Source organism: Cladophialophora immunda (assembly GCF_000835495.1).
Source record: "Cladophialophora immunda strain CBS 83496 unplaced genomic scaffold supercont1.5, whole genome shotgun sequence".
Taxonomy (NCBI): Eukaryota; Fungi; Ascomycota; class Eurotiomycetes; order Chaetothyriales; family Herpotrichiellaceae; genus Cladophialophora; species Cladophialophora immunda.
In genome coordinates, this window is record NW_015622545.1 from 1226447 (window position 1) to 1253211 (window position 26765).

Here is a 26765-nt window from a genome sequence, read left to right on the forward strand (position 1 = left end):
ACATACTGGCCGGCACACTCCGCAACATTGTGTGGTTGCTCCTTCGCAGCCATTGCCGGCCCAAAGCCCGGGGCGCTGGCTGGGCTCCGGCTCACCAGCCACCTCAACCCAGACCAGTACTTCCGTTTTCTTCATATCATCCTCTAGCTCAGGTGGATAAGCCCTCCATTTGATAATCAACTCTCGATCGACGCCCAAACACCATGGCTCTCGGCGGCGCCCTCCTTCGTTTCGGCCAAACAGGCCTGTGCCTCCTCGAGTTTGCGTCCTCCGCCTCATCCTCCAAGAAAACCCTTGGCCTAGCGCCCATCCTAGTAACCGGTATGAGCGAGGAGCTTTAACTCAACTTCTGACATGGCCACCCGCGATGGTGCTGGATGAACAACCGGCTTGAGGGGCAGTGTTGGTGGCGGCGAGGCTGGCAAAAACCTACCCTTCACAGCTGCTTATACATCAACAACCTCCAGGAACTCTATGTCTCCGCTTCCCATGCTAACAGGGAATTCTAGGATTTGTAGGCGCCTGTGGAGTAGACGAGTTGAAATCCGATGGCAATAAGCATTCGCTGCCGCCCACCCCACGAACTACTTAAGCAATTTCTTGTCCCGCGCCTTCAGTACTGGGAGGAAGCGGCAGCGGCAGCCGGTGCAGCAGCCCGTCCCGCGACAGGAAGACCCTGTACAACAAGAAGGGGAGAACGAACCTTTCCGGCCTTTTCCCATCGCTCTCCTTCGCCTGGCGTAGGAGCCAGGAACAGATGATGCGGAAAGATGATGTGAGCGCTGCTAGGTTGTGAGGAGGGACCGGGGAGAAATAACTTGCAGGAGCAAGACCCCAGTGGACAACGGAGTCTGTTGATACATCGCTGGCGCTGTCTCTCCTGGAGTGGTCGTGTTCATAATACGTGCCTTGGGGTTGACTGAGTGTGGTTGGCCACGAATGCTTTACGACGTAAAGTTGAAGAAAAGCGCCAGCTCTCTCTTCTACAGAAAAGGGGAAGCGGAGGAAAATGGTCGAACCTGAAAAGGCTGAGCCCGGAAGCCAGCGTTTCGAACTCCAGCTATTTACGGCCTTCCGTAAGAGGGCTGGGACCGCTGTCGGTGTCGAGCGCTCTCGATAGGTCTCGCTGCCTAACGCTGCCAGCTTCGACTAAAGGACCCAAAGACACAAGACAGTAGGATCTAGGAGGACAGGAGGCTGCCAACCAGGCCAGGACTGCAGAGATAAGACGTCGGGATCTCGCAGAACAGACCAGAGTGAGCAGACCCCATCCGAACCCAAAGCGAAGAGAGGTAAGAAAGCCTCACGCCGCAAGGTCAAAGACGAGGACGAAGATGCCTAGTCTGACGAGTCCGCTCCACCAAAGAAGGCTGGAGGGAGAAACCGCAAAGTCGTAAGAGAGGAAGATGGTGAAGAGGAAGTCCCTAAGAAACCTAGGAAGAGATCACGCCTCGCTAGGAAGGTTATAACTGGCAGACCAGTGTAGAGCAGAAGAGGGTGTCAACGCTACCAGCTCCGGCTGAAGGGCTCCAGAGACCAAGACGTCGGGATAGCTGTGGTTGAAGACAACAGAAAGAGATCAATCCACACTTTGAAGCCGGCCTAATCATGGAATCTACATAATGCTGAGCGAGCGAGCTCACCTGAGCCGCCGACTGTTGTTGGCCCCTGGCCAAACACTTCCCCTTTGGCATGTATCTGTAGCCACCTGTATTGATTGGCTGCAGACAAGACCACCGCCGGCAACGCCTACCAAGAAAAAAAAACTTGTAGCACTCTTTGAGAAGCTCGTGGGTCGGACCGAGTGATTTCAGGTCGGCATTGATATTGTCGAGCTTAGTGATGTAATCTTGCATGTTCCTGAAATCCGCCAGCTTGACTTCTCGGATCTCCTTGAGCACCAGGGACTCTTGCATAGTCAGGTTCATCTGATAGTGGCTAGTCAGGGTAAGCCATGCCTCTTTATTTCCGAGTGTTGCTTTTCTTTTCTGCCTCATATTCCTCTTTTGCGCCATAGTGTTTGCCGTATGTATGTTTGTGCCTTTGGTGAAACGGGGCTGCGCTCCCGAAATCTCTCCGAGGATCGAGGGATCGATAAGCTTGATGAAGGGCTTTTTGACCTTGCGAACTCTTTCCTGTTGCTTTTCGTAGAGTTTCAGGTTGAACTTGTATGCTTCGAGCTCCTTGAAGTACTTCTGGTCGACTTGATCAGCCATTTGGGCTGTTTCACATCACCCTTGCCTCCACCCAGAGGATTTCTGGTATCCTCCCCGTTCGGAGCAGCTTATTGCCTCTCTCGGTGACAATATTCGTGATTTGAGTACAGACAGTCTGGTCTTGCATCGTGGCTGCTGCCTTATTCCTGGTTGTTCGGTGTCCTCGTTCCGCGGTGCCCTTCTGATAATGAGAAAAAAGGCACAGTAGGCTCGAGTTCTAGCCCGGATTGTTCGCAGAACAAGATGATAATTCCTTGAATGAATTCATTATCGCATCGGTACCGTCTAATCTTAATGTCCCTAGCATTATACCAGACGGCAAGTGCGACCGATGTCTTCGCGAAAGTCTTGATTGCGATGGCGAACGACCCTGCAAGCAATGTAAAACGGCAAAAAAATGCCACTTATGCACAGCGCCCCTACCAGCTCTAACTTCTCCTTCGCATTCGCTGAAGCTGAATTTATCCCAACCAGGTAATTCAGAGGGAGAATGCCCGTGTCGGCGGCGAAGTCGGTGGCACCAGCGCCGACCACACTGGTTTGGAGGCACGTTGTAGTGATAGAGGTCTGGTGGATTCGTCAATAACGTTGGAATAGTTGTAGGTGTAGATGCCGATGTGGTTGAGATTGTAACCAGGCTGAATACGGGCAGTCACCGGTGCAGCGTGATGTGAAAACTCCTTGAGAATAGAAGTATTATTCCTGGAGCACCAGGTCTTTCTCGCGTAGTCTTTTCCGGTGTTGCAGGCGTGTCCTGATGGCTAAGGATAGTGGCATAGTTGAGAGGCCAGAACACCCTGTCGAAATACGCCGCACGCACACAGCGCCGATTACTGCAGCGAAGAACTCCATGGCCAACCAGCTGGAACTAGGAAGGCGACCGATGTAGGAGGGGACTCGTTCGTCTATCGGGAAAGAGGCGTTCTCGCGAGGGTTGTGAAACATTCTTGGAGGTCTTGAGCTGCTTCCGAAAGAGCTGGCGCGGTGGTGTTTGCGGAGGTAGAGTCTCAAAGCGACTGTTTGAGAGGATCCTCGAGGTAGAGAGGACGGCGATGCTGCTGCTGATGTCATGAGATGGCCCAGATGCTGAACAGCAACAGGGAGCACCTTTCTGGAGATGATATTTGGGTTGCCGTAACTGATGAGGGGAAGTGTTGGTGGCGATAAGATGATGTTTGGGCTGCGCATGCGCCGACGAGGCTGGGTGGCGGTAACCAATAAGAGGCAGTGTTTGTGGCGACGAGGCTGAGGGATCTTTTGCGAAATGAGGGGCCGAGAGGCGCAGGCACGGAATTACGGAGTACACATCAACAACCTCCAGGAACTGAGTTCTGTGGCTCCGCCATCCTATGCACAGGGAATTCGTCGTCGCGCTTTTGAGTCTCGTGGAACAACACCTGCCACTTGTGCTTGTATTCTCGCCGCGGGCTCAACTGATTGAATCTTTTCCTACACGAAAGTCCTCCACGACCTACTTGGGAACACCGCGCCTTCCACCCCCGCCTCCCCCTCCCCCCAAAACATCACATGGCAGGTGGGTGCTGCTGTCATCTAGCTGCTCCTCCGCTAGAGCTGAAGCTGAAGCTGAATTTATCCCAGCCTCGGTGTTCCCACTGCAGGCGGAGGTGGTTTCCGTGGCACTCGCAATCTTTCGAGATCACAACACAAACCAGATCACGACCAAGAGAACCTCCCTCCGGCGCCGCTAGAAGATCAGGGTGCAGTCGGTGAACTGCTCAAAAAGTTCGGCGTTAAGGTCCCTCTCAAAGAAATCTACCTCGGTTGGCGCGATGAAGATTTAGTCTATGCCTGGAACGAAACTGAATTCGCCGCCGACACGGGCATTCTCCCTCCAGACTACTTGGTGCTCCAGGAACAATACTTCTATTTCTTAAGGCTTTATATCACACCGCTGGTGACTCCCCAAGCGTATCCCGCCTGGCTACAATGCCAATCACATCCACATCCACTTCCACCTGCAGCTATTCCAACCTCAGATTACGCCACCGGTGACCCCCCGGCACAGAGCACAACGATGGATGGTTCCTTCTAAAGCCTTATCTATTGTGGTCCTGGAGGGGGGGGGGTTCCCCTTTAGTAACGAGGAGCTGAATGAGTTTCTGGCGTCTATGGTGAAGAAAGATGTATTGGAAGTTGGCAAATCGGGTGTTTACAAGGTCGCAAGCTGAGAGCTGGAGTAATGTTATCGACCCGAGGGCTCGCCACTCTTTTGCCAGTCAATGCCACCGTATCTTGGATAGGGTGGTCGTCAGACCCAAGGCAGGGAAGACGAAGAACCTTCTAAGTGTCGCCGAGCCCAACTATATCCGCATCCACACCTACAACTATTCCAACCTCAGACCTAGCCAGATACTTCCACAGAATACCCTTTTCCCAATAGACGAGCGAGTCCCCCACTACATCTGTCGCCTTCCTAGTTTTAGCTAGCTATGGGGTTCTTCGCACCACCATCGGCCGCCGGCTGTGTGCGACATGTTTCGACAAGGCGGTCTAGCTTTGCAACTATCGTTGGGCATCAGGACACGCCTGTAACAATACCTCTATTTCAAGGAGGTATCACATCACAAGGCCTGTGGCTCCCTGCAGAAAAGAACGTTGCTGTCAAGCTTGGGGAAGAAGAGCTCGCTAGCCCTGCTCGTCGCACTCGTGGTATCAAGCGTAACTATTCTGTCATGGCCACTCCTTCCGATAATGACAATGAAGTCGATGAGGAAGTCCCGCCAAACATGGACGAAGACCTTGAAGGCGGTTATGGAGACATTGGAATCGATGATGAGACTGCCTACAGTGGTACCGTCACTGACGATATGGATGATATGGATGATATTGACAAAGCGTCAAGCGAAGTGTCAACTGTCCTCCTCGGTGATCAGCAAGCAAGTTCTAGCCAAGCGTGTTCAACCTGGCTACAATGCCAATCACATCTGCATCTACACTTGCAACTATTCCAACCTCAGATTACGCGCCGGTAACTACCCAAGTGTATTCAGGGGTGATATAACTACAATCCTAATCACATCGGTATCCGCACCTACAACTATTCCAGCGTTGTTGACGAATCCACCAAACCTCTGTCACTCCAACGCGTGCCTCCAAACCTGCTAATCGCGAAGAGTTCGACCATCCAGTGCACCTTGAAAGCGATCGACCAGCGCCACTGTAACCTGAGGGTGCCCACAGGGAACACAATGACGAATATAACGCCCACGAGGCTACTCCAACCGGCCGGCTGCACTTATCATCAAAGCACACATATCCTCCGCGGGCTTCTCAGGAGTAGCCGTTCTCTTGCTAAAGCCTGGGCACGGCATTTAGGTGTTTGTGGATTACGCCGGGCAGAAAGCTGTGGTCAGCCTGTGGAAGCCGACTTTGGGCCCACGTCGAAGAAGTAGAGGCTCGTTCAGACACGGTCCGGCGGATTTGCGAGGGCGCGCGTTGTGCTCACAGGTCTATGGCCGCGGTGGACAAGGGCGGCGCCACCGACTTCGCCGTCGATATGGTCATTCCTATTCTCCCTCCGGATTACCTGGTCTCGGCACATGCACGTAATAAATGCTCCAATTACACATCCGCATCCACGCCTATCTACAACCCTGGAACTACGCGATAAATCAAACTTGGTGCTCCAGGCACAATGCTTCCAAGGAATTTCCACATCACGCCGCCGGTGACGACAAGGTCGACCTTGGATTCCTCACGGCCGCTACCGACTCTCCAACTCCTACAGACAAAGCGGACAAGTATCTCGTGGCCGCAATCCTAGCGCAGAAACGCATCGTCTATACGTCCTCGTCCGACCAACTCGCCCAAGCCGTTTCGTGGTACAACCTCGGCTAGGCGGAGCATCAAGCGTACGTCTTGGGCGGCGCCTCCTTCGACCTACGAGGCAAGAGACCTCGTAGACTACCTAGGCCGTCGATGACGGACTTCAAGCGGGCTATTAAGCTGGAAACCGGCAACTTCGACTTCTGAAACGCACTGGGGGTCGTGACTATGACGCTAAGCCAAAAAGTCTCGCAATATTCGCTTATGAGAAGCCTAAACTTGAACGAGAACAATGCTGAGACGTGGATGAACAATGACTCTCCAAGTGTATTCAGGGCTGATCTGGCTACCGGCAGTGATCCGGCCTTCCTGTGTCGAGCGGAGGCGGAAGGACAGTGAGAGATACTGCCTAATCGACATTGAAATCAAGGCGGAACAAAGGGTGAGAAGGGCTCTCCGTCAAACCGTGAGGCTCAGAATGGATCTCGCTCCTGGTTATACGTCAATTCCAGTGGCACAGTAGTCGAAAGCGGACAGTCAATGAACTCGATCAGCATCGTCACTGGGAACTCATATTGGCAATGTGGGCTAGCATTATGCTGAACTTTCCGACAGCTAGGATGACCAACCTTTCGTTCTTATCTGGATTGAGGCACCAACTTCGTGAGGTACACGATGTCCACGACAGAACTCCTTACAGGCGATGCTCGCAAGGCGTATGAGCTCCACTGTGAACCTTACCTCTCACCGAGAAATCCTCCAGACTGCCTCCCAGACCTTTCGGCATCCGCCTCTAGAACGCTTCAGCTGCCTCGTTTCTTCCGTGTGCGAACGTACCGAGTCCAATGAAGTTCCGGGGAAGGTCATCGCCCCAGACGCAGCAGACTCATCGCTCGCGATCGCGATTGGAAGAGAAGATACACGACATACGTCGAGCACGGGGCATTTCCAAGAAATCGTGTGCACACTCGGGAGGGCGTTATGGCGTGGCGACGTAGGCTAGCACAAAGAGCATGCCCCGGGTGGCTGGACCGCAGACTGGGAATGGCCTCACTGACACTATCGAAGCGCCAGATGAGCTGCCTGTGGTGAAAACTGCCAAACTTAAGGGTCATTTGACTGCCGCTACAGATGCCTCAAAGTATCTGGATCTGGACACACCATCTCCGCGACACCTGCAACGCTCGATGCGTTGTCCTCCTCACCTGGATCAATTTTGCACACGTTGCGAAAGGAAAGGGTATCTGGTATGTCGGTCCAAAAAAATGTATGCTCCAGACTAAAAGCTCACCGCGTACGTATTACAGTGTATCGGATCTCATCCTTCCCTGAGATGTATTGAGTCACATAGCCTCTGCTCATATAAGGCCTGCCCTGCCGTTGAAGACGAGTTTGTGGCCAAGGACCTGTCAGAGCTGGGAGGATCACTAGAGTTGTTGCGTGAGGACGGCTCAGTAGCTCCGATCATCAAGCCGGCTTTTACTTTGTAATAGTGCGTCTTTGTCACGATCTGCCACGGCTGCCTAGCTGACCCATGACAGGATTATGACAAACATTCCAGGCCCTGTGTTTGACGGCCATGTGCCAGGAGACATCAGAGCATCTTATCTCGCGTCCATCCCAGCCGAAGCGGTGTATCTCGCGCAGCTTGAGTTCTCGAGAGTCCTCTCCTACATGGCTGTGCGTGAGCGGCACTCACACGCCGTCGAAGAAGAATCTTCATGAGATGAGCGCACGTCTGGTTCCCCTTAACCGACTCAACCTTGTATCTACGAATCTTTTGATCGCCATGCACCCGCCACGTTTACTCGATTCTCTTCTACCAGTGTCCGAACGTCGACTGTGCACAGACGGTCTGGGCCGCCTTCTACGCGATTTTGAAGCCCACGTCCCAATGCTGGTCGAGTGCAATACTGGGCCGGGTCATGCAACGGGAAGTCGGCCAGCATGACATAGTTCGTGGCGAAATCTCGAATCGATGGAATGTCCAAGTAGAAAGCATAATTTCTTTCATTGACAGCAGTCGCAACACTAGGAACAAAACTCGATGACTTCCGTCTGACTAGCTAGGTCCGCAATCCAAGTCTGAAAGAATTTGCGCTCGCCTACACCGATCATCTACATATTGGCCCGCAATCTGAGCCTTTCCTGGCGCGATAGTCGTCAACACGGCGGTACATATAGTACTGCTGCAGCGGATAGCCTGGATGTCCATCTCCCTCAAGTCGACGTTTTCAGGGTGGTTTTGATACCGTATCGAAAAGTATCGAAAGTATCGAAAGTATCGGAAGTATTATGATACTTTCTCCACTTTTTCGGGACCTGCACACACAAGAACACGTTCATAAACGTCTGATTAATCGTGTTAGTCCCGCTAATGACCGTCTCCGGTGGAACGAACTCCTTCATCTCGAACGGGTATTGGCTGCATACCACGCGCTCTTTTGTAACAACTTCCTGACCACGCTCGGTTAATAGTGTAAATCTCACGACTTGTGTGGTTCGGCAAACATATGGTGCAACAGTGATCGGGAATTCGAGAACGCAGCTAGTTACCGTGTCCTGTTCTGGATATTTATTGATGTCGCATACCACCGAGTTGGGCAAGTATGCGTGGTCAGCATGCTTGTCCGGGAAACAAACCAACGTCGCGTCGTAAACATCCCGTTGCAGACGATCTCCCCCTAAGCTTGTCTGGCACGCTGCGTTTCTTTAGCTCCAAACCAAGTCAGTTTCTGATTCGTCAGTTTTTTTGTTTTAATTGGCCGCTCTTTTGGCCCACGCCTCCCAAACCAACTCCTTCTTCTTCCTCTTCAGTTTTATTCATTTGATATATTCTATCTAGCTTATGTCTTGACGAGAAAACGACATGCCGCCTGAACCCAAGTCCCGTGACTACCGTCCTATTACCCGGGCTTTCGCCGTTGCATATGCTGCAGAGAAAAAAAGACTAGCTGCCGAGGGAGACAGCAAGGGCGATGAGAACCCCAAGCTGGAAACCGAGTTCCTTTGCGGCAGGGACGATTGGGAAACCCACTGCGATGCTGTGCTCGAGGAATGTGAAAATGCGCTCCTCTTGCAGCTAGGCGACAACGCCGGTCTGACCGATGACAACATGGACTTGTCGGACCCGGACGTGGTTAACGACGACTCGTCCGACCCCGAGCTGCCGGAACCAGTTGATCCGGCTTTCGACAACGGGTATTTCTTGCGCTCCTCCTCCGACGAGGATACGGGGAGAGATCCAAGAAGCTACAAGTACCAAATGCTGGTCGAAAAATATCAGGGCGAACTGGACGTGGATAAATACGACAAAGAGGTCAGGACTAATGATAAGCTTTACCCGAAGCTGCTCAAGCAGCTGTACGGTATCGACGAGGGACGTGAGCCGCGCTCACTGGAGTCCATGGACAAGCAGAAGAAGGAGCAGAAGTGTAATTCGGACGGTGTCACCGACAGTGACGATGACGATGATACTTCTTCTACGAAGGCCGAGTTGGAGGCGGGAGCAGACCTGTTAAACTTCCCGCAGCTTCAGCCCAAGGCGCTCCAACGCGTGATTGAATTCTTCCGACGCAACCCGCACGTGAAGCGAGAGGCCTGTGAAGATTTCTGCAAGAGCGAATATTCGGGCGTCCATATGAAAAGCCGGTACAAGACGAGCCCGTACGAGGTGGGATCGGACTGGAAGTGGCCGTCTGGGCCTGGTTTCAAGCAACCGTCCGGCATCGTGGCATACCCCTCCCAGTTCCAGTTCGACAAAGGTTACATGGTTCAAGTCGAGGCCGAAGTCGAGGCCGAAGATGATGATGGCATGATGACCCTGTTCTACCTCACCTTTGAGGAGCTGGACAAGGACGGCCAGCTCGATTGCGCTCGGGCCGTCTACGGCGATCTCGTCCCCGACTACACCTACGTCGGGTCCATGGATTTGTCGCCCGGGTACCCGCAGCTGTTTGTATGGCGGATTGAATGTCCCGCGGGGCAGCCGTTCTCGACCGACACGAGCTATTTGGGCATGCGAATGCACCGCCAGAAATACGCCAGCATCCTGTGGGACTTGGTCGACTTGGTCGCAGCGCCGTTGTTGGCATTGGGGTCGGAAGGCGAAAAAGGAAAAGGCGAAAAACTCCCAAGCCGCCGCCGCCGCAACATCAACGTGCAGCAGCAGTCGCAGGACTGGCCCATGGCACTGCACAACCCCCGCATCGACGCCGACAACATCATCGTGCGGTCTGACCATGAGGGCATCGTCGGCCTGCTGCTCTGGACGACACCTCCCATCGTCACGCTCCCCTTGGGCGCCTCCCTCCTGAGCCTCTTATGCCTAATGGGGACACCCCTCCAGGAGCCGGGGGACATTGAAATCTCATCCTGGAAATACGACAAGAAGCCATTTCACGAGGTCCCGGTCCGCAAAAATGTGGATCCGTTCCCGTTCGAGACCCACAGCCGCAACGCATACGATCTCGAGCGCTTGATGCTGCACCGCCTGCAGGCAAAGGTGCCGGCGCTCGCGCAGAACCCGGGGGGAAAAGAGCCCTGGGAGCATGTATTCTCAGCCATGAGGAAGGCTGTGGACGTGGCGGACTACATGACCGATGGCGATAAGGAGTCCTACAGAGCGCAAATTGGTAGGATGGAATGGGATTGGTTTCACTTTCCCGATAAGGAGGACGACGCACAGGGAGTTGATGAAGGGTACGAGGGCGATGTCGAGAAGATGGAAATAGATGGATGAATGAATGATGTCTCACTAGTCATTTCCTTACCTCTGTAGCCTTACCTTTGGAGATTGAACGTACAAACTAGTTTAATACTAGTTTTGATTTTGAAACCCACTGTCAAAGAAAGCTATTTACCACGTTGCGGGATGCAACTTCAGGCTGTGTCCCGGAGGCCACGTGCCACACCACACGCAGAGCGATGAACAAGAAAGAACGCTCGAGTCACGGCTTATTTCTGTCATGACCATTTGCTCCCCAAGCCTCTTGCTCGCAATGTTGCCATCGGAAACGATCCTCACCAATGACAACGCAGGTGTTTTCCCCGGCCTTTTTTCCGTATCGAGACGATGGGACCCCTGTTTGTCCATCCCTGTCGGCACGGGAATGCGCCATGGGAATGCGCCAAGGGAATGCAACTTCACGTTGCTCAGCACCACCCGCGTCTTGCATTTCTTGTTGTCTCCTTGTTGTTGTCTCCTCCCTTTTTATTTCTCATTTATTCTTCGCCTTCTCTTTCCCTGCCACCATCTCTGCAACGTGATATAGCTGGATTCATCATTCTACTGGTTCCATTCTTGTGACCACTGACCACGATGGGCCTCGTACACCCAATACACATCATCGCGACGATCAACGGGCGGCGCCGCTGCATAGCCTGCATTCAGATACCGAGAGCCGAACCCAGCTGGTCAACGCTTTGTGGTATGACGCTGTTCCTTTATATATCCTGTAAAAAAAAAAAAGACAGCTGCTGACGCCGGACGGGGCAGTGGTTAGTAGAGTTCTGACCTTGCTTAAGAAGAATCCGAGATATGTCGCCCTCGACTTGGCCTACGCAGAGAACATCTCCGACGAGGAATGGGAGCGGAATCCGGACGAGGAATACTGGGCTGCCGAAAAGGAGCGTCGGCCCCTTCCCACGCGTTGGCGTCATGTCCAAGAACGACTGCTGAACGAAAAGATACGCAAGCTCGAGAAGGAGTGCGTCGAGGCCCACACACCCCGGTTCCCATTCATCCAAACGTGTCTGTACTTGGGTGCCTCCACGACAAGCTGGGATTCTTCGTTCCTGCATCAGCTCTGCACGCGGCGGTGGAACGCGGCCCCCGACTGGGGCGGCAAGTACATGTGGAAGCCCGGATGTACCATCATCGATATCACCGACCACTCCTACGCCATGATTCTGCCCGCTCAAAACTCGTGCGGGGGGAAAAAAGCGTTATACCGCACCCTCAGGCTTCAGCCGCTGGACGGGCACCACTGGCTTAAGGCCTTAGACCTGACGAACAGAGGAGACCGCGACGGAGGTCGTGTGTATATCGAAGGGGAGTACGAGCCTGCCCCGGTGACGTCAATCGACGCGATCCACGAGGTGTGGCCCAAGTTTCCACCACCGCCGCCATCAGTCGATTCAGACAACGACGACTCGGGCGTTGACACGGACGCAACCGACTACGACGACGTCGCCGAGACCAAGAAGAAGAATCGGCAGGTAGCAGAGGAAAAAGCATCTGCGTTGAAGAAGACAGAGGCCCAGACAGAAGGATCGCCTGAAGTTCCTGAACCAGAGACAAAGCAACAGACTGCATCAACGTCAGGGAAGCGCCAGAGGGGTGCGGAGCCGAACGAGGACGAGCAGCGCGTTTGGAACCTCATAGAGCACCTGCTGGTTTCCTATTCCCCACAGACTCTGGGCAACCTAAAGCGGCAGCACAAGAATTATCGGCCTCTCCTCAAGTGCTTCATGGACAAGCATCCAGAGCACTTCGCCCCCAAGCACCCGGGAGCCGTACCGCTGATCCTGGCCGCCTTCATATTCGCCAAAACGGGCATCAAAGACCTTGACCTACACCAGTTCCGGGACTTATCCGGCAAGCAGGTGGTCGAGCTTGTGAAAGGCGCCCTCGCCCATAACGCAGCTGTGTACAAAATAGCGCCCAAGGACCTCCGGGTACTCGACATCTCCTTTAACCGGCTGCTCGGGAAGGACGACATCGTCGCCATCGTCGCGGAAACGACGCTCGATGAGCTCATCATCTGGCACAATCCGGGCCTGTCCCGGGAGGATGTCGCCCAGGCTTCAAAGGGCCGCATTGCCAAGGTCACAACCCGCGCTGGCTTTCTCACGCCTCTGGAGACGTTTGCCGAGCAGGACAACCATACCCATCGTTCCCAAAAGAGCCTGCACCCGTACAAGCCCGCGCCGCCCATTGTATCGCCGTGGCCAGTCAGGATCCGCCAGGTAATGTGGATGATGCTCGGGACCACAGAGGTAGACCCTTTAGCTCCGCAACCAGATTTGGCCGGCCAGTTGTCGATCCCTGCGGGAAAGCTGAGCCTCGAGGCCGTCGACCTCGACACACTGGCCGTGATGCTACACCCTTGCTGCTACAGCACGATCGGTGGGATCCACGACTATGACGACGGGAACAAAGCCCATGCCCAGGTTGTCGCGCTGCCGTACCACGACGCTGCCTGGGGGTCCCTCGCCGAGTTCTACACGTCGATCGCGCGCTTCGAGAGGTTCATGTCCGACAGATCCTTCATCGATCATGGGTACGACGGTATATCGGAGCGGTGGACGCTGGCCTTCGCACTGCTGATGGCCACGGGGAGCGAACAGTCCAAAAATATCGTGACCGGGCCCCTCCCGCCCGAGGCCTTCAGCCTCGCCACGCGGGAGCTGATGGGCGGTAAGATCACGGAAATGCACTCACTGCCCATGCGCGGGCCCTACCCTATCGTACACGGAGAGCACACGCTCGTGTTCCTGCGAGAGCCGGACCACGGTCGCCTACGGGTTGGCATGGCGACGCTTACCGAGGAGGGGGAGCTCATTGTGCTGGATCCCGAGGCCGTCGCCCTCGCGGCCGGCGACGAGAAGGCGGCGCTGGCGTGGCGCCGCGGCGTCGGCGCCCTGCCGCGGTGGACGGGCCCCATAGCAGACGAGGAAGAAGGAAAAAACCCTGTTGTCGTCGTAGAGAAGAGTCAGAACAGGAGCCAAAGAAGCATGAAGGCGCCGGACTCGCTGTCATACCGCTACAACTGCGACACCATGCCGCTCGGAGTGGAGGCCCTCAAGAAGATGTTGGCCGCTACCGCGCAGCTGAAGGCGAACAAGAGGAAGATCCAGAGGAAGATCTGGGAGGTGAAGGAGGCGCGTGACAAGAAGAAGAAAGAGGAGGAAGAGCGCGAGATAATAACGAGAGGCTCGTGGTAAATGAAGCAATGGGTGTGTTCCTGCTCAGACGTGTGCAGCGAGCCTCTGACACAAGCCCCTGGCACGGGCCTCTGGCGCGGGCCTCTGGCGCGGGCCACTCGGGCTTGACAAACTCATCCATGGACCATAATCCAACCATATCAGGTCTTCAGGAACATGAGTTCGACATAGTCTCTTGATCAGCGATTATACCACCAGCCTTAGCATTATTTTGCCACGAGAATAATTCGCTAAAACGAACGAACGCCTTGAGATATGGTGAATGCATGCAGACGGTGCGTGCATATACTCTGGTATATGAGTTCTGCGTGCGGCCAGGGCTGAAATCCCCAATATGCAGTGACAGGGAAATGAAATGGACGGAATTGGACGAAGGAGGGGGCGTGTGCGGCGAGGGACTGGGCGAAGGACGAATGGATGCTCGTCGACTGGGCCACCGACACGGAGCGCGTCGTCCTGTTGGAAAGGTCTGCCCAGTAAGATCCACCAACGTCGCGTCAGAGATTCCCTTCTCCTTCGTAGATCATCCAGTCACGTCAGCTAATAAATGAGGAAGCCACGTTAACACCGCGAGTTGCTGAATAGACCAGTTTACCACCACCCAGGGTATGACGGTGCGGCTATGAGTGCGGTGAATTAGGAATGAGTGGCGGCCGCAAGTGCCTGCATCAGCTCGAGGCTCGACCGACCATGCCTGCAAGGGTGGGAATATATCTGTTGAAGAGGGGACTTGTCTCAAATTCCTCGCACCTGGCTATCGGTGTGGTATGTATGCGTCAATAGATCGATTTCTTTATCATTATCCGTTCCCCGTTCCCGTGGTCTCTCTCGTTTTTCGCCGGTTGAAACGTTGTCTCTATTCAGTTTCTGCGTCTTCCAAAACCTCGTTTTTCCGTCTTCCTGTCGCCGCGTTGCTGCGTGCCACGGGCATTTTTGTCCCGGCCGATTTCATTCGCTCCGCACTGCTGGACAGACCAGTACCGACAGTGCCATTAGCCAGCGAACTACCCATCCATAGTCCATACCGATCGAAATGGTGACCGAGCGAACGTCACTTCTGGGTCTGACGAAAGGCGACAGTAGCGACGACCGTTCTAACAACCACGGCCGTGCCTCCAACAACCATACCGCCAACGGCCATACCACCAGCAAAGATGACACCAATGGGCAAGACACCACAAACAACAATGACAACATGGAACCCCCTACCGGCGATGTGGCTGCCGATACCTTACCTCGATACCATCTATACCGCCATCGCCTCGCCCTTGCCTGGAGCGCAATTTGCCTGGTGGTGCGTCTGATGTGTGGAATGGACAAGCGTCTGGACAAGCACACCGTCCGAAAGCTTAGAGAAATCGTGTGGTATCTAACACTGGCCATCCTCAATGCTATGTTTCAGTCCTATTTTCTTCCATGGTTCAAGCTCAGCGTGCTCTTGAATTTTTTTATCTCTGTCGGCGTCTCGGAGTTCATCAACTCCATCGTCGAGCTCGGCATCGGCCGCCATGTCCGAGCGCTCGGGGCGGCCCTCACCACCCACATTGTCGAACACGTATTCGGCTGGATCGAAGAGAAGACAGTGGAGGCGCCAAGGCAGAAGTCTCTCGCGCTTGTTAAGGAGTCGCTTCGAAAGTCGGACGGTCCTGGGAACTTTCTTTTTGCCGCCGCCAAGGGTCTTCAGGTTTCGGTCTCGGTATTCATCAGCGTGTGCTCCATCACATGGCCGAAGTTCAGGGTTTTGTCGATACCGTTCAGCATGGGGGTGACTGCAGTCTTCGTCGCGGGCCTGTTCGTTACACAGTGGTGGCTGTCGTGGGAGAACACAGAGTCTCAACAGGACTCGATCGACATTTTACCAAAACGTGTTAGCAGCCCAACACCTCTCAAACCTTATGTTATGAATGGGTGGAACGCTTACTGACCTCTGATGATGTAGCATCAAACAACTGGGACCGAGGGCTCCCGTTAAGTCTAGTCCGACCCTCGAGGCCGGTCCCAAAATTCATGGCTACCTCGATGGCAACTATGCTCCCGGTGCCGACAGCTATATCAATAGCGAGGCCGGTCCCTTCCTAGAAAAGACACCGAAGATCGTTGCCGATTCCCAACTCAGCACCTCTTGCAGCAGGGTCCTCACGCTTTGGCAGAGGCAAGGGTGGATCGAAGTGGTCCGACGGCATCTCCTTCAGCTGCTTGTGTTCGGCATATCGGCCATTACGCGTGACATTCCTTTATGTTTCCGTCTCTGGCGCGATTGTCAGAGCCTCGATGGGGTGTTCCAGAAGTTCATCAACTCTATTGCTCAGCAGACGGTCGTATTCTAGGCCATCGTCACCTTGGATCAGGCGCTCTTGTCTCTCAACCAAGGCTACAAGTTTATGTGGGAGGCGGATGAGACCTTTTGGAAGGAAGTGAAGTGCAAGATGGGGCAATCGTTGCAGAAGACGGGGCAGAGGTTGCAACAGATGGGACGGCGGTTGCGGCAAATACGACTTGGTGTCCGGTCCAGGCCACAGCAGTTGCTACCAGTGTATGTTGAACAGCGACCACCTCGGCCGGGGCCTGGGTGCGATGGGGGCCCGAAGCGTTCTGCTACGATTTAAAGAAGGGGGGGCGAGCACTCTGAAGTCTACTCGAGTTGGTTGAGAGGGGATTTGGGGCTCGACCGGACAAAGAGGGCCGGTTAAAACAGTGACATCATATAGATGGCCCTGGAGTCTTGATGGATGGCGGGGACGCAGGCTGGCCGGCTTCCCAACGACATATATGTAATGAGTGAGTGGGGGGAACTGCCTCACGGGGCCACAGTTTTTTTTTCCGAGACAGAGAGAGAGGGGAGGGAGAGAGGAAAGAACATTCCTTGCATATCCATTCCTTACATCATATCCACTTTCACTTCTTCCACTTTGCTTAGCCGTGGGCAGCGCGAATTCTTCAATCCTCTGGCCGGCCTGAGTGGCTCTCGACCCGAGGACTGTGCTAATGGTCATGCGTCTACATGAGCGAGCTGTCTCTGATTCGGTAGCGAAGATACAGATGGAAAGTAAGAATCCAAGGCACTAATGGAGTGACAGCATAAGAATGGAACGCATAGAGTTCGAACACAAGGCACCGAAGCGCGATAGCATAAGCTGCAGGCCCTACGGCCCTAAAAATACCTAGGTATGCGAGACACCACTACGTCCACCGAAAGCCGAAGTACGCTATAGCAAGCATAACCACGATGATACCGAGATGATAGGTTACATATTAAGCATAACTACGGTGCCACTAGTGCGATGCCAGGGACCAGGTGAGACCAAAGGATTAGACATAGGGTAGGAGCAGCGACGGCAAGGCAGATTTGAGGGTCTGGGATGCATTTGTAGGCGTCGGTCACGGTGCGAGCTGGTCTCGCCGGACAAATCAGGCCTGGCCCTGACACAACACCGCATCCTGCTGCTGCACGTAGTTGACATGCGCTCCTGAGAGCGGCATTCAGCGTCGTAGCGGTGAATCTGGAGGACGTCGTGAGGCCGCGACGGTCATGGAATGGGCGCTTCGTTTTGTCCCCGCAATGTAGATGCGTTCTACGGCCATGTCGACTTGGACTGGAGTTGAGTTTGGCTGGGCAGACGGGGTTCACATGATGGTTGGAATGGCGTGGAATGGCGTGAGATGGTTCACGGTATGGAATAGCGTCGCACATCATGGTGCATGTGTTGGCAAATGCGTTGGCATATCCACAAATGTGCTGGCAAGCAGAGAGGATGCGTCCTGGAGGCGGAGGGGAAGTTCTGGAAGCAGAGAAGTTCTAGAAGCAAAGAGTGCTTACGTGGCGTTATGGACCCGTCAGGGTTCGAGTCTTTACTTGCGTAGTATGCAATCGACATGGTAGCGCTCGCAGACTCACCGCTCACAGCGTGTAGTATAATTCGTCGAGCTAGTGTAAGGTCCATACGTAGGAATCGAGCTGATGTATACAATACATTATGGAACCGATAGTCTAGCTCGCTTAGAGTTAGTAGCTAGACTTAGAAATTATAAAAGGTAGTCGTATAGAGATTAGCACTAAGGCCCTTATCGTAGCTAATAAATTAAGTATGTATATAGCTAGCTACGGGATTCTTAAGGCCAGAGTCTACGAAGGAATGTGTAAACGTATAAAGTCCTGGGATTATTGTACTACATAAGCGGGCGTCTAAAGTCTTAAAAGTATAAAAAGGTGTATAAAAGTACTAATAGGATGGTCACACTACATACGTTAGTATATAAAAGGCCTATTAGGGATATTTTATGCATAGGCTGGCGTGATAAGTCCTATCAGGATGGTCATAATGTATACGCTAGTGTGTAAAAGTTCTATTAGGGATCATCGTATTGGCTAGTGTGCAAAATCCTGTGAGGCATTCCAGCGTGTAAGTAGCACCTGCTAGCGTCCAAAATCCGCCAAAGGAATAGCGTGCCATGGCCCAGTCATGCTAGGGCAATTCGACCCTTAGTGACCCCGGAATCAACAGCTGCAAATGCGGGAGTTGCACCCCGTTATCCTGCGGGAGCCGCGCGAACGAAAAAATATTGAGCAAATTAATTCTCTGTTAGTATGCGCCAGTAGCGGCAGCGAGAAGTCCCAACAGTGAGCCCGTAGACCCATCGAGCAGCTGCGCCAGTCGCGCGAGTGTAAAATTTGAGAGCAAGTTACCCCGCTGATATGGAGCCAATAAGACGGTCGTTCTCTGCACGTGGCCGAAAGAGTATACCTGGCTCGAAATGTGGTGGCTGCCAGCCACGTAGGCAGCTCAGATGCCCAAAATAGGGCATATTTGGCCAAGTTCCGGGCAATTTGGGGCAAATCTGGCTAAAAACTGCGCGAATTTGCGCAAAGTAGCTCTGCAACACCAAAGTGAGAGAAGCAATCGCCGCTGCAGGTCTTCGGCCGCTCCGAGAGTCGGCGTAGGCGATAGGTCACATTTTGGGGTGCAAAATGCCGTTTTTCGTCCAAAAAAAAAGATCTGTCACACTTGGGCGCTGTCTTTCCGTCAAGAAATACGATATATCACACTTTGGGGACGGTTTCGAGGAGAAAAAGTGACAGCTCATATGTTCCAAGGAAGGGAAACTGACAGGTCATATTTTGAGGACGAAGCTGGCAGATCATATTTTTGAACGGCAAAATATGATAGGTCACATTGCAAGGGAAGCGCAGACCAGGCTGAACAGCACAGACCAGGGCAGGGCATGGATAGTAGGCTGAGCAGGCAGAGCAAGCAGAGCAGAAGAGGCTGCCAACCAGGCCAAGACTGCAATCATGATAACAGTGCCGGAATGCGGGTTTCCAGTTGGCAAGTGAGCAAGTTCTCAAGTGAGCAAGTTTTCAAGTGAGCAAGTTTTGTTTTCGCTGACAAAGTTCAAGTGCAAAGTTCAACTGGCGATGGAACTCGGACAAGTACGCCATCAAGTTTGCAAGATGTGGGTGGGTGGGTGAGTGAGTGCGCTACAGAGAGTTGAGTGCTGGGTGCCAGGAAAAAGTTCGAAGTTCTGCGGGTGCCTGAGTTCCTACGTCTACCTAAAGTCTAAATTCTGCGAGTGCCCTTCTCCCTGCCCCCTTCTCCCTCTACCCTACCCTCCCCTGCCTGCACTGCTATAGACTGCGCTGTGACTACGGTGCACTCACTTACTACACTAAGCTCCCTCAAATTCAGCGTCCGATCCCTATTAAACACCACCTCTTCGACGCAATACCTCCCTCTTTTCGCCCTCTTCCTTCGATTATCCGTTCTATATCTTCTAAAATCCCAACTATATCCGTATCCGCACCTACAGACCGAAGCCTCCTTTCAAGAGTTGACCGCGCCGCCAGAAGCCGGAGAGTGCGAGCCAGCATAATTAATATTGCATATTCACAATCCTCACTATCCAGTAAGTACCTCCATAAGACCATCACCTATAGATTGAGGCCTCCATTCACACTATTTTATTATGTACTTGGGAACTACGAAACTAACCCTGCGCGAAAGATATGTCTTCAAACCCATCCAGCAGCGAACAAGGGCACGAGAGCGAGGAGATGCTTCACGATGCGTACGAAGCGCTAAGAGCGGCGGAGGCTGGGGAGGAAGAGAAAATGAAAATTGTGAGTCGTTGGCTCGAAGCCGTTGAGGCTAGCCTTCGGGCTCAAAATACAGAATCGGAGCGGGAGAGCAAAGAGATGCTTCTCGATGCCCATGAATCATCGTTCAGGGCGGAGGCTCGAGAGGAAGAGCGGACGGAAGCTGGGGTCTCATGCTGCAAATCTTCTTTGGGTAGCGCGTATAAAGTACGATGAGATTGTGCTACGCCCAGAATTTCAACTTTTTCCAGGCACTCACTCTGCACCCAGCACTATGCCGGCCGGAAAAGACTTCCGGGATATCACAGTCACAGATCCAATCGATGTGATAGCCTCAACAGGCAATGAGTTGATGAAATTGCAGTACGAAGGACTATCTGAAAAGGTTGAGGTTCTGTGTGCGAAACAATATCTCAAATGGCACGTGATCGTGCCAAGACATCTGATCCTAGGTGGCACGTGACAGTCCCAAGGGATCAGTGGTCCGTGACAACTGCGCTACACTACGCTGCACTGCTGTAGGCTGCGCTGTGACTGCGGTGCACTCACTACACAGAACTCCCCCAAACTCAGCGTTCGATCCCTGTTTGACACCACCTCTTCGCAATAACTGCCTCTTTTCGCCCTCCCGCTTCGACGGTTCTCCGTTTATTGACAATTCGATACAATCGACCCAATGCCTGCCACTTCTACTTCGATTAGCAGCGTACGACGAGTGTCCGATAATTCGACACAATACCTCCCTCTTTTCGCCCTCTTCTTTCGATTATCCGTTCTACATCTTCTGCAATCCTAACTACATCCGTATCTATACCTACAGACCGAAACCTCCTTTTAAGAGTCTACCGCACCACCAGAAGTAGGTGAGTCGACCGAGCCACCATAACTAATATTACATCTTCACAATCATCACTACCCAGTAAGTAAGTACCTCTATAACACCAACACCTACAGACCAAGGCCTCCATTCAAACCTTTTTCTAATTGTGTATTTAAGAATTACGAAACTAACCTTACGCGAAAGACATATCTTCAAATACATTTCTCAGCCAAAGAGGCAACGAGAGCAACGATATGCTTCTCGATACGTACGAACCGCCAGCTACGGCGGAGGCTCCAGAGGAGCCGATGGAAAGAGTGGTCCGTTGGCTCCAAGCCATCGAGGATGGCCTTCGGGCTCCCGAGAACGAGAACGAGGACGAGGATGAGGATGAGGATGAGAGGCTCCTGGACACCTTCGAGCACAAGCGGGCGCGAGAGGCCCAAACTAGTTAAGACGACGACGAGGGCGACGAGGATGACGACGATGGCGTCATCTTTATCTCAGCCAAGAGAGTGGCCTAGGAGTGGCGGGGCAATGCGCAATTGGTGCCTATACAACTTTCAACAACCACGTAAACCGTGGGAGTGCTCCGAGAGCGAGGGCGGCAGCGTGGCCGCAGCCGAGGAGAATTCGGCGACTGGAGAAGAGGAGGACGAGCAAGACGAGGACGAGGACGAGGACGGAGACGAGGACGAGATGCTCCTCGACACCTTCTATCGTCCTGCCCCGCTTACCCCAATACTCGCAGCGTCTGCCGATTTGTCAACATGAGATCAAAGACCGCCAGGAACGGCGCCGACTGGCAGAAAAGGAGGCGCGGGCGGCTGTTGGAAAGGACTGTAAGGAACGCCGCTGACTGGCAGAAAAGGAGGACGTTGGTTGTTGGCGAGAGCCACACTCAAGGTCAGGAAGCGCTTCCCACGCTGTGACTCTGCCCTCCGCAGCGGTAGTATTCTCGAGACGACCTGACCCGCCACCACAGGTGTTTCCGTCGGTGCTGCCCCAGCCAGCCCAGCCGCCTCCCGTAATCGCCAGGAGAACCAGCTTGAGGGCAGTTGCGTGCGAAGGGTCTGTCATTTCCACCTATGGGGAGGATAGACTAGGGCAAGGAGGGGAAGAAGCAGGCAAAGGGGACGCCCAAAGCATCAGCCACTGGACCAGCTTGACGACGACGACGACGACCCAGTCTCTATGTCGATGATTCCGCCTCCTCTTCACACTCAAACCGCTGTTATCTGATGTCTCTGGTTTGAAAGGAATGTCTTTAGCACTCTTGTGGGACGTGGGACGAATTAGGAATTGCTGGCTTCGCAGACTGTCCGGGCGCTGCTAATCGAAGGAAGAGGGCGAAAAGAGGTAGGCCAATGATTGTATCGAGGGGTGGTGTCAAATAGTCACATGGACAAAGAAAGTGCGGTTTGGATCGGACGCTAAATGTCTTTGAGGGAGTTCAGTGAAGTCTGTAGCAGTGCAGCGCAATTTACAGTAGAGTAGAGCGAGAACGGGGTAGGGAGAAGGGAGAGGGCAGAGGGAGAAGGGCACTCGCAGAATTGAGACTTTGGGCAAGCGCAGGCAGACGCAAACTTTTCCCGGGCACTCTGATATCCCGCACTCGCACTGTGCACGTCGGAAACCACTTCCAGAACTTCAACTTTCACCCACTAACTCCCCGCCCTTAGATACTCTAAGGTATAGAAATCCGAAATCCGAAATCCGAAATACAGATCCGAGATCTAGAGAGCCACTTAAAAATCCGAGATTCAAGTATCCGAGATCTAAAAAATCCGAAATCCGAGATTTGAGATCCGAGATTCCGATCCCAGATCCGAGATTTAAGTATCCGAGATCTAGAAATCCGAGATTTAGAGATCGACGATTTAGTCTTGTTCTGACTTTTAGGCTATCAAGGGCGGTAGGTAACGAGGCGGATGACCCCGAACTCTGTCTGGATCAGCCCAGGCTAGGCTCAAAGGGCACTCTCTCTCTCTCACCGTCGTACGCGGGCTCGGCTCTACCTATCATTCTCGGGGGGGAGAGAGAGAGTCGAGGGTGGGAGCCGTGGGCCGGCGAACGCAGGGTGGCAGAGCCTCCCTTGGGAATGTGGTGGTGTTCGAAGACACCGCGTAAAAGGCCAGACAGACTCCCTCGGTACGACCGGCGACCGCAACACTGCAGGTCGGACGCCGTGAGGGTGTTTGGGAGCCACACTTTTGCACTTTGACCACCTGTCGACCAAACACACACTCTTCGTCCTCCTTGAGTGTGTTGAAGTGTTTGATTGACTAACTTTTGGCATTGGCAACTTTTAGCATGGACCACTTTTAGTATGGACTAACTTTGATCACTTTCGCAACTTTGCACTTTGACCAACTTTTGTCTTGGGCCACTTTTGCGTGTTGACTAACTATCGACCAAAACCACACTTTTCGTACTCCTTGAATGTGTTGGAGCGTTTGATTGACCAACTTTTGGCATTGGCAGCTTTTGCACTTGGGCAACTTTTGGACTTTGGCCACTTTTGGCGAACCTGTCGACTGCAAAACTACTTGCCGATGCCGCCGCGAGTGTGTTTGTGTGTTTGATGGCCAAACCTTTGCACGTTGGCCACTTTACCCTTGGGCAACTTTTGCACTTGGGCATTTTGACCACCTTTTGGCATGGGCAACTTTTGGCGTTGGCCACCTTTGCACGTTGACCACTTTTGCTCTCTTGCTCTTTGACCACTTTTGTCCAACTGTCGATCAAAAACACGCTTTTTGTACTCCTTGAGTGTGTGGGTGTGTTGGAGTGTTTGATTGACCAAACTTTGGGACTTGGGCAACTTTTGACATTGATCAACTTTGACCACTTTTGCCCTTTGACACCTTTTGTCTTGGGCAACTTTAGCATCGGCCACTTTGGCATCGACCACTTTTTGGCGTGTGGGAAAAAAGTGGCACACACTCGCTCGCCGTCTCAAACTCGACACACGCACTGCCTTGTCGAAGCATCTCGTGGATCTTCGTCTCGTGCTGTCTCGCGCGCGTATCGGTGCGGTCGACGGCACGGCCACAGGGGCCTTGTGTTGCAATTTGTCTTTGCATCTTCGTGTCCTGCGCGGAATGCCGCTGGGGCAACTCAACTGGCCTGGCGAGAAGCGACCTGCTGGGCTGCTGGGCTGCTTCGTCGAGATCCTGCCTGCTTGCCTGCCTGCCTGCGAGCTACGGAATCGGCCTGGGCATTCGTTTTCGCGGCAAAGGCTGCCGTGCGTGCGACGCCGTCGGTCGGGGCTCCCGGTTGTTTTGCGGCGGACACCATGGCGGCCCAGAGCGGCCCACAGCGGAGTGAGTCGTGGCCAGGGAGGGTCCAGGCCGCCACCGAGACGAGACGGCGGACCACATGGGCAATTCAGCGAGAACTTGAAGGGTGCGTGCCACCGGTAAGGGGGATGCCTCAGACTTGGGCGTGGCGGCACAACGAAGCGGCTCAGGGACCTCAGGTTATCCGGTCCGGCTGCGCGACCTGGACCTGGACCCACACGCGCCTGGTAGCGTGACTGACTGGTCGTCGCAGCCCACTCACTGGCCGGTGCATACACCTTCCCCGGAGCTGAGCTGCGCGGACGCCCGCGGCTTAAGGGCGGGATGGCTGGCGGCTGCATTGTGCCGTGCCCTTATGTGCTGGACTCTGGACTTGATACAGTCCCAGAAACCCCTGACCTCGGCACTGCCTGGCTGGCACTTTTCCCTCCAGCTATGGCGGCCAAATGCTTCTCGATTACCTCCTTCATGTCCTCGAACCGACGGTCGCGGTCTGGGCTCTCGATAATGATATCCAAGGACGTGCCACCTTGAAAGACGACGTCGGCTTGACGCAACGGCGATGTCGCCGTCATTTTGGGGCTCACGTCGAACCAACCCGTGGTAAAAGCTGCAGCAGGTCAAGCTGCAGGTGTTCTCAGCGTCAGGCAAGCTCGTGCCGAAAGAAGTCGCTCCCCGGCTGGGGACACAACGAGTGTTCCGAATCTTGGCCTGCTTGCGGCGCCGGCTCCTGCAGCCTGTTGGGCTCGAATGCCACCTACCTCGGCTAGATGGACCAGCTTCGGCCACGTCGCTTTGCGCTCTGCACTTCGCCGCCGGGAGCCTGGCACAACGCGACGGGGCTGCAGAACACGTAATGATACGGCCGCGGAACCAGGATTGGCGACCTTGGGCCAAAAGCGTGTGGTCCTTTGTCTTACGCGTCTTTTTCCCGCTTCCCGGAGGATCCCTGTCGCGCTGAGAAGCTGAAATAAGCCAATACCTCCGACGCACATGCCCACGGGCTTCCAGCGAGCAGGAGCCCTAGGCCAGGGGCTTTCTTTTTCTTCCCCCCCCCCCCCTTTTCCGGCCGTCTTCGAAATGGCGCACAACTTCCTCATACTCCGTCTGGCCTGACCTCCCAACAGCCAGATCCCGCACGAGAAGAAATCCACTCCCTCGATAATCACCTGCACGTTGTAGCGGCACGGGGCTGGGACCGCGTACCCACCCGCAGCACACGGTTCTGGCTGAGATGCCTCATTTTTGGACTACCTTGTTCCAAATGTAGGCTCTCGGCGGCAATGTTAGCCGCTTTGGCTCAATAAGGACCCTCCTTACTCGTAGGATTGCCGAATGAATCCGCGCCAATCTGCAACCGCACCCGTCATGAATCGGCTGAAGATGAAGTTGAACTGGTACGGAGGCCCAGTTTGCGGAAATGGCCCGGGAGAGGCCCGTCTTTGCTCAGTTTGCTCGCGACATCCAAGGCGCGAAGCTGGCTTGTCTCAACCATCAAAGAACTCCTGGATCACGGCCACGAGGTGCTGGGACTCGCACGAAGCGATGTATCTGCAGAGACAATCTCCAAGCTCGGCGCATAGGTCCACAGGAGCTACCTCGAAGATCTGGAGAGTCTGAAGAGCGGTGCAGAGAAAGCTTTTTCAGATGCACATGTTAAAGGGCTACAGGCGAGTCCGTTAGCTCAAGGTCGTTTTTATCAAAGGATTCAGTGATGAGGGTTAATATTTCGAGCTCTGACGCATCATCAACATTGTTTCGCGGCTCTAGGGTTACCAGACCAAGCGTCCAATATGCTAGAGGCCCTAGCCCATACATGAGCCAAAGATTTTACAGCTGTCTTACAAGAGCCTCTCTCTGCAACTGGCATTCATGTTCCACCTTGAACCTATAAGTTTGTTGATCTGAGGACTCTGGCTTCGAAAACCTGTGCCACCGTGACACAAGATGTTGTCAACCGGATGTTAAAGAGCCGTCTGCCAACGAGTTCGGACTATGCGGCAGGATGTTCGAATCAGAGGCGCATATCTATGCTGCAACTGCCCCCGCCGCCACCGTTCCGAGTGGCACCTGCAGCGCAATCTTATATGGGTTCTCTTGCTTGAGATAGTCGTGCATCACAGCCTCTTCCTGTTCATTTTAGTGGCTCAGCAGCGGTTTTCCATTCTTCTGTGTAGTTTGCGTACCTCCTTCCGAAGTTTTCATCCTGATGACAACCGACCCAGTCTGCGCTTGGGTTAATGGCCTTGAGAGCTAAGCTTGGACAAAGCTTTGTTCCCCGGGGCTTCCACGCATGGCGACTATCAGGGCAGTGAAGAAGCGCGGTGGTTTGGTAGTTTGTTATCTGCCGATATTGCGGAACTTTGCCCAAGCTAGAACCGTGCCTTCGGGAGCCAACGCGATTGTCCTGGGTGGGTTGTCCATGACCAGCACCTGAAATCCTGACGGAATTATCTCAAGGAGGCGCCCTGCATCCCTCGAACCCCCAATTGATTCAGGTTGGTCACCATCAATCCAGCGCACGACACATTGAACACGAGATGCACTTTTCTGCCCAGAAAATCTAACGGCTCGCTCGATGGGCGCCATCGTGTCTAGTATGG

The 26765-nt window shown here is 53.8% G+C and overlaps 5 protein-coding genes across 5 annotated transcripts; 4 read left to right on the forward strand and 1 right to left on the reverse strand.

Annotated features, from left to right (window-relative positions):
* Positions 1-1444: 1444 nt before the first annotated feature.
* On the reverse strand, positions 1445-2216 carry PV07_08710 (uncharacterized protein; the record flags this gene model as incomplete). The annotated part of the gene is made up of 3 exons (XM_016395904.1): positions 1445-1553; positions 1591-1708; positions 1754-2216. The coding sequence occupies 3 exons, from the start codon at positions 2214-2216 to the stop codon at positions 1445-1447; spliced, it is 690 nt and encodes a 229-aa protein (XP_016245760.1).
* A 2693-nt stretch (positions 2217-4909) lies between these two features.
* On the forward strand, positions 4910-6074 carry PV07_08711 (uncharacterized protein; the record flags this gene model as incomplete). The annotated part of the gene is made up of 2 exons (XM_016395905.1): positions 4910-5205; positions 5867-6074. The coding sequence occupies 2 exons, from the start codon at positions 4910-4912 to the stop codon at positions 6072-6074; spliced, it is 504 nt and encodes a 167-aa protein (XP_016245761.1).
* A 941-nt stretch (positions 6075-7015) lies between these two features.
* On the forward strand, positions 7016-7492 carry PV07_08712 (uncharacterized protein; the record flags this gene model as incomplete). Its single annotated transcript, XM_016395906.1, has 2 exons — positions 7016-7249; positions 7310-7492. 2 exons carry the CDS (start codon positions 7016-7018, stop codon positions 7490-7492), a joined length of 417 nt encoding a protein of 138 aa, XP_016245762.1.
* A 3830-nt stretch (positions 7493-11322) lies between these two features.
* Positions 11323-13949, forward strand: PV07_08713 (uncharacterized protein; the record flags this gene model as incomplete). The annotated part of the gene is made up of 2 exons (XM_016395907.1): positions 11323-11431; positions 11500-13949. 2 exons carry the CDS (start codon positions 11323-11325, stop codon positions 13947-13949), a joined length of 2559 nt encoding a protein of 852 aa, XP_016245763.1.
* Positions 13950-21114: 7165 nt separating this feature from the next.
* On the forward strand, positions 21115-21315 carry PV07_08714 (uncharacterized protein; the record flags this gene model as incomplete). The annotated part of the gene is made up of 1 exon (XM_016395908.1): positions 21115-21315. One exon carries the CDS (start codon positions 21115-21117, stop codon positions 21313-21315), a length of 201 nt encoding a protein of 66 aa, XP_016245764.1.
* Positions 21316-26765: the final 5450 nt, after the last annotated feature.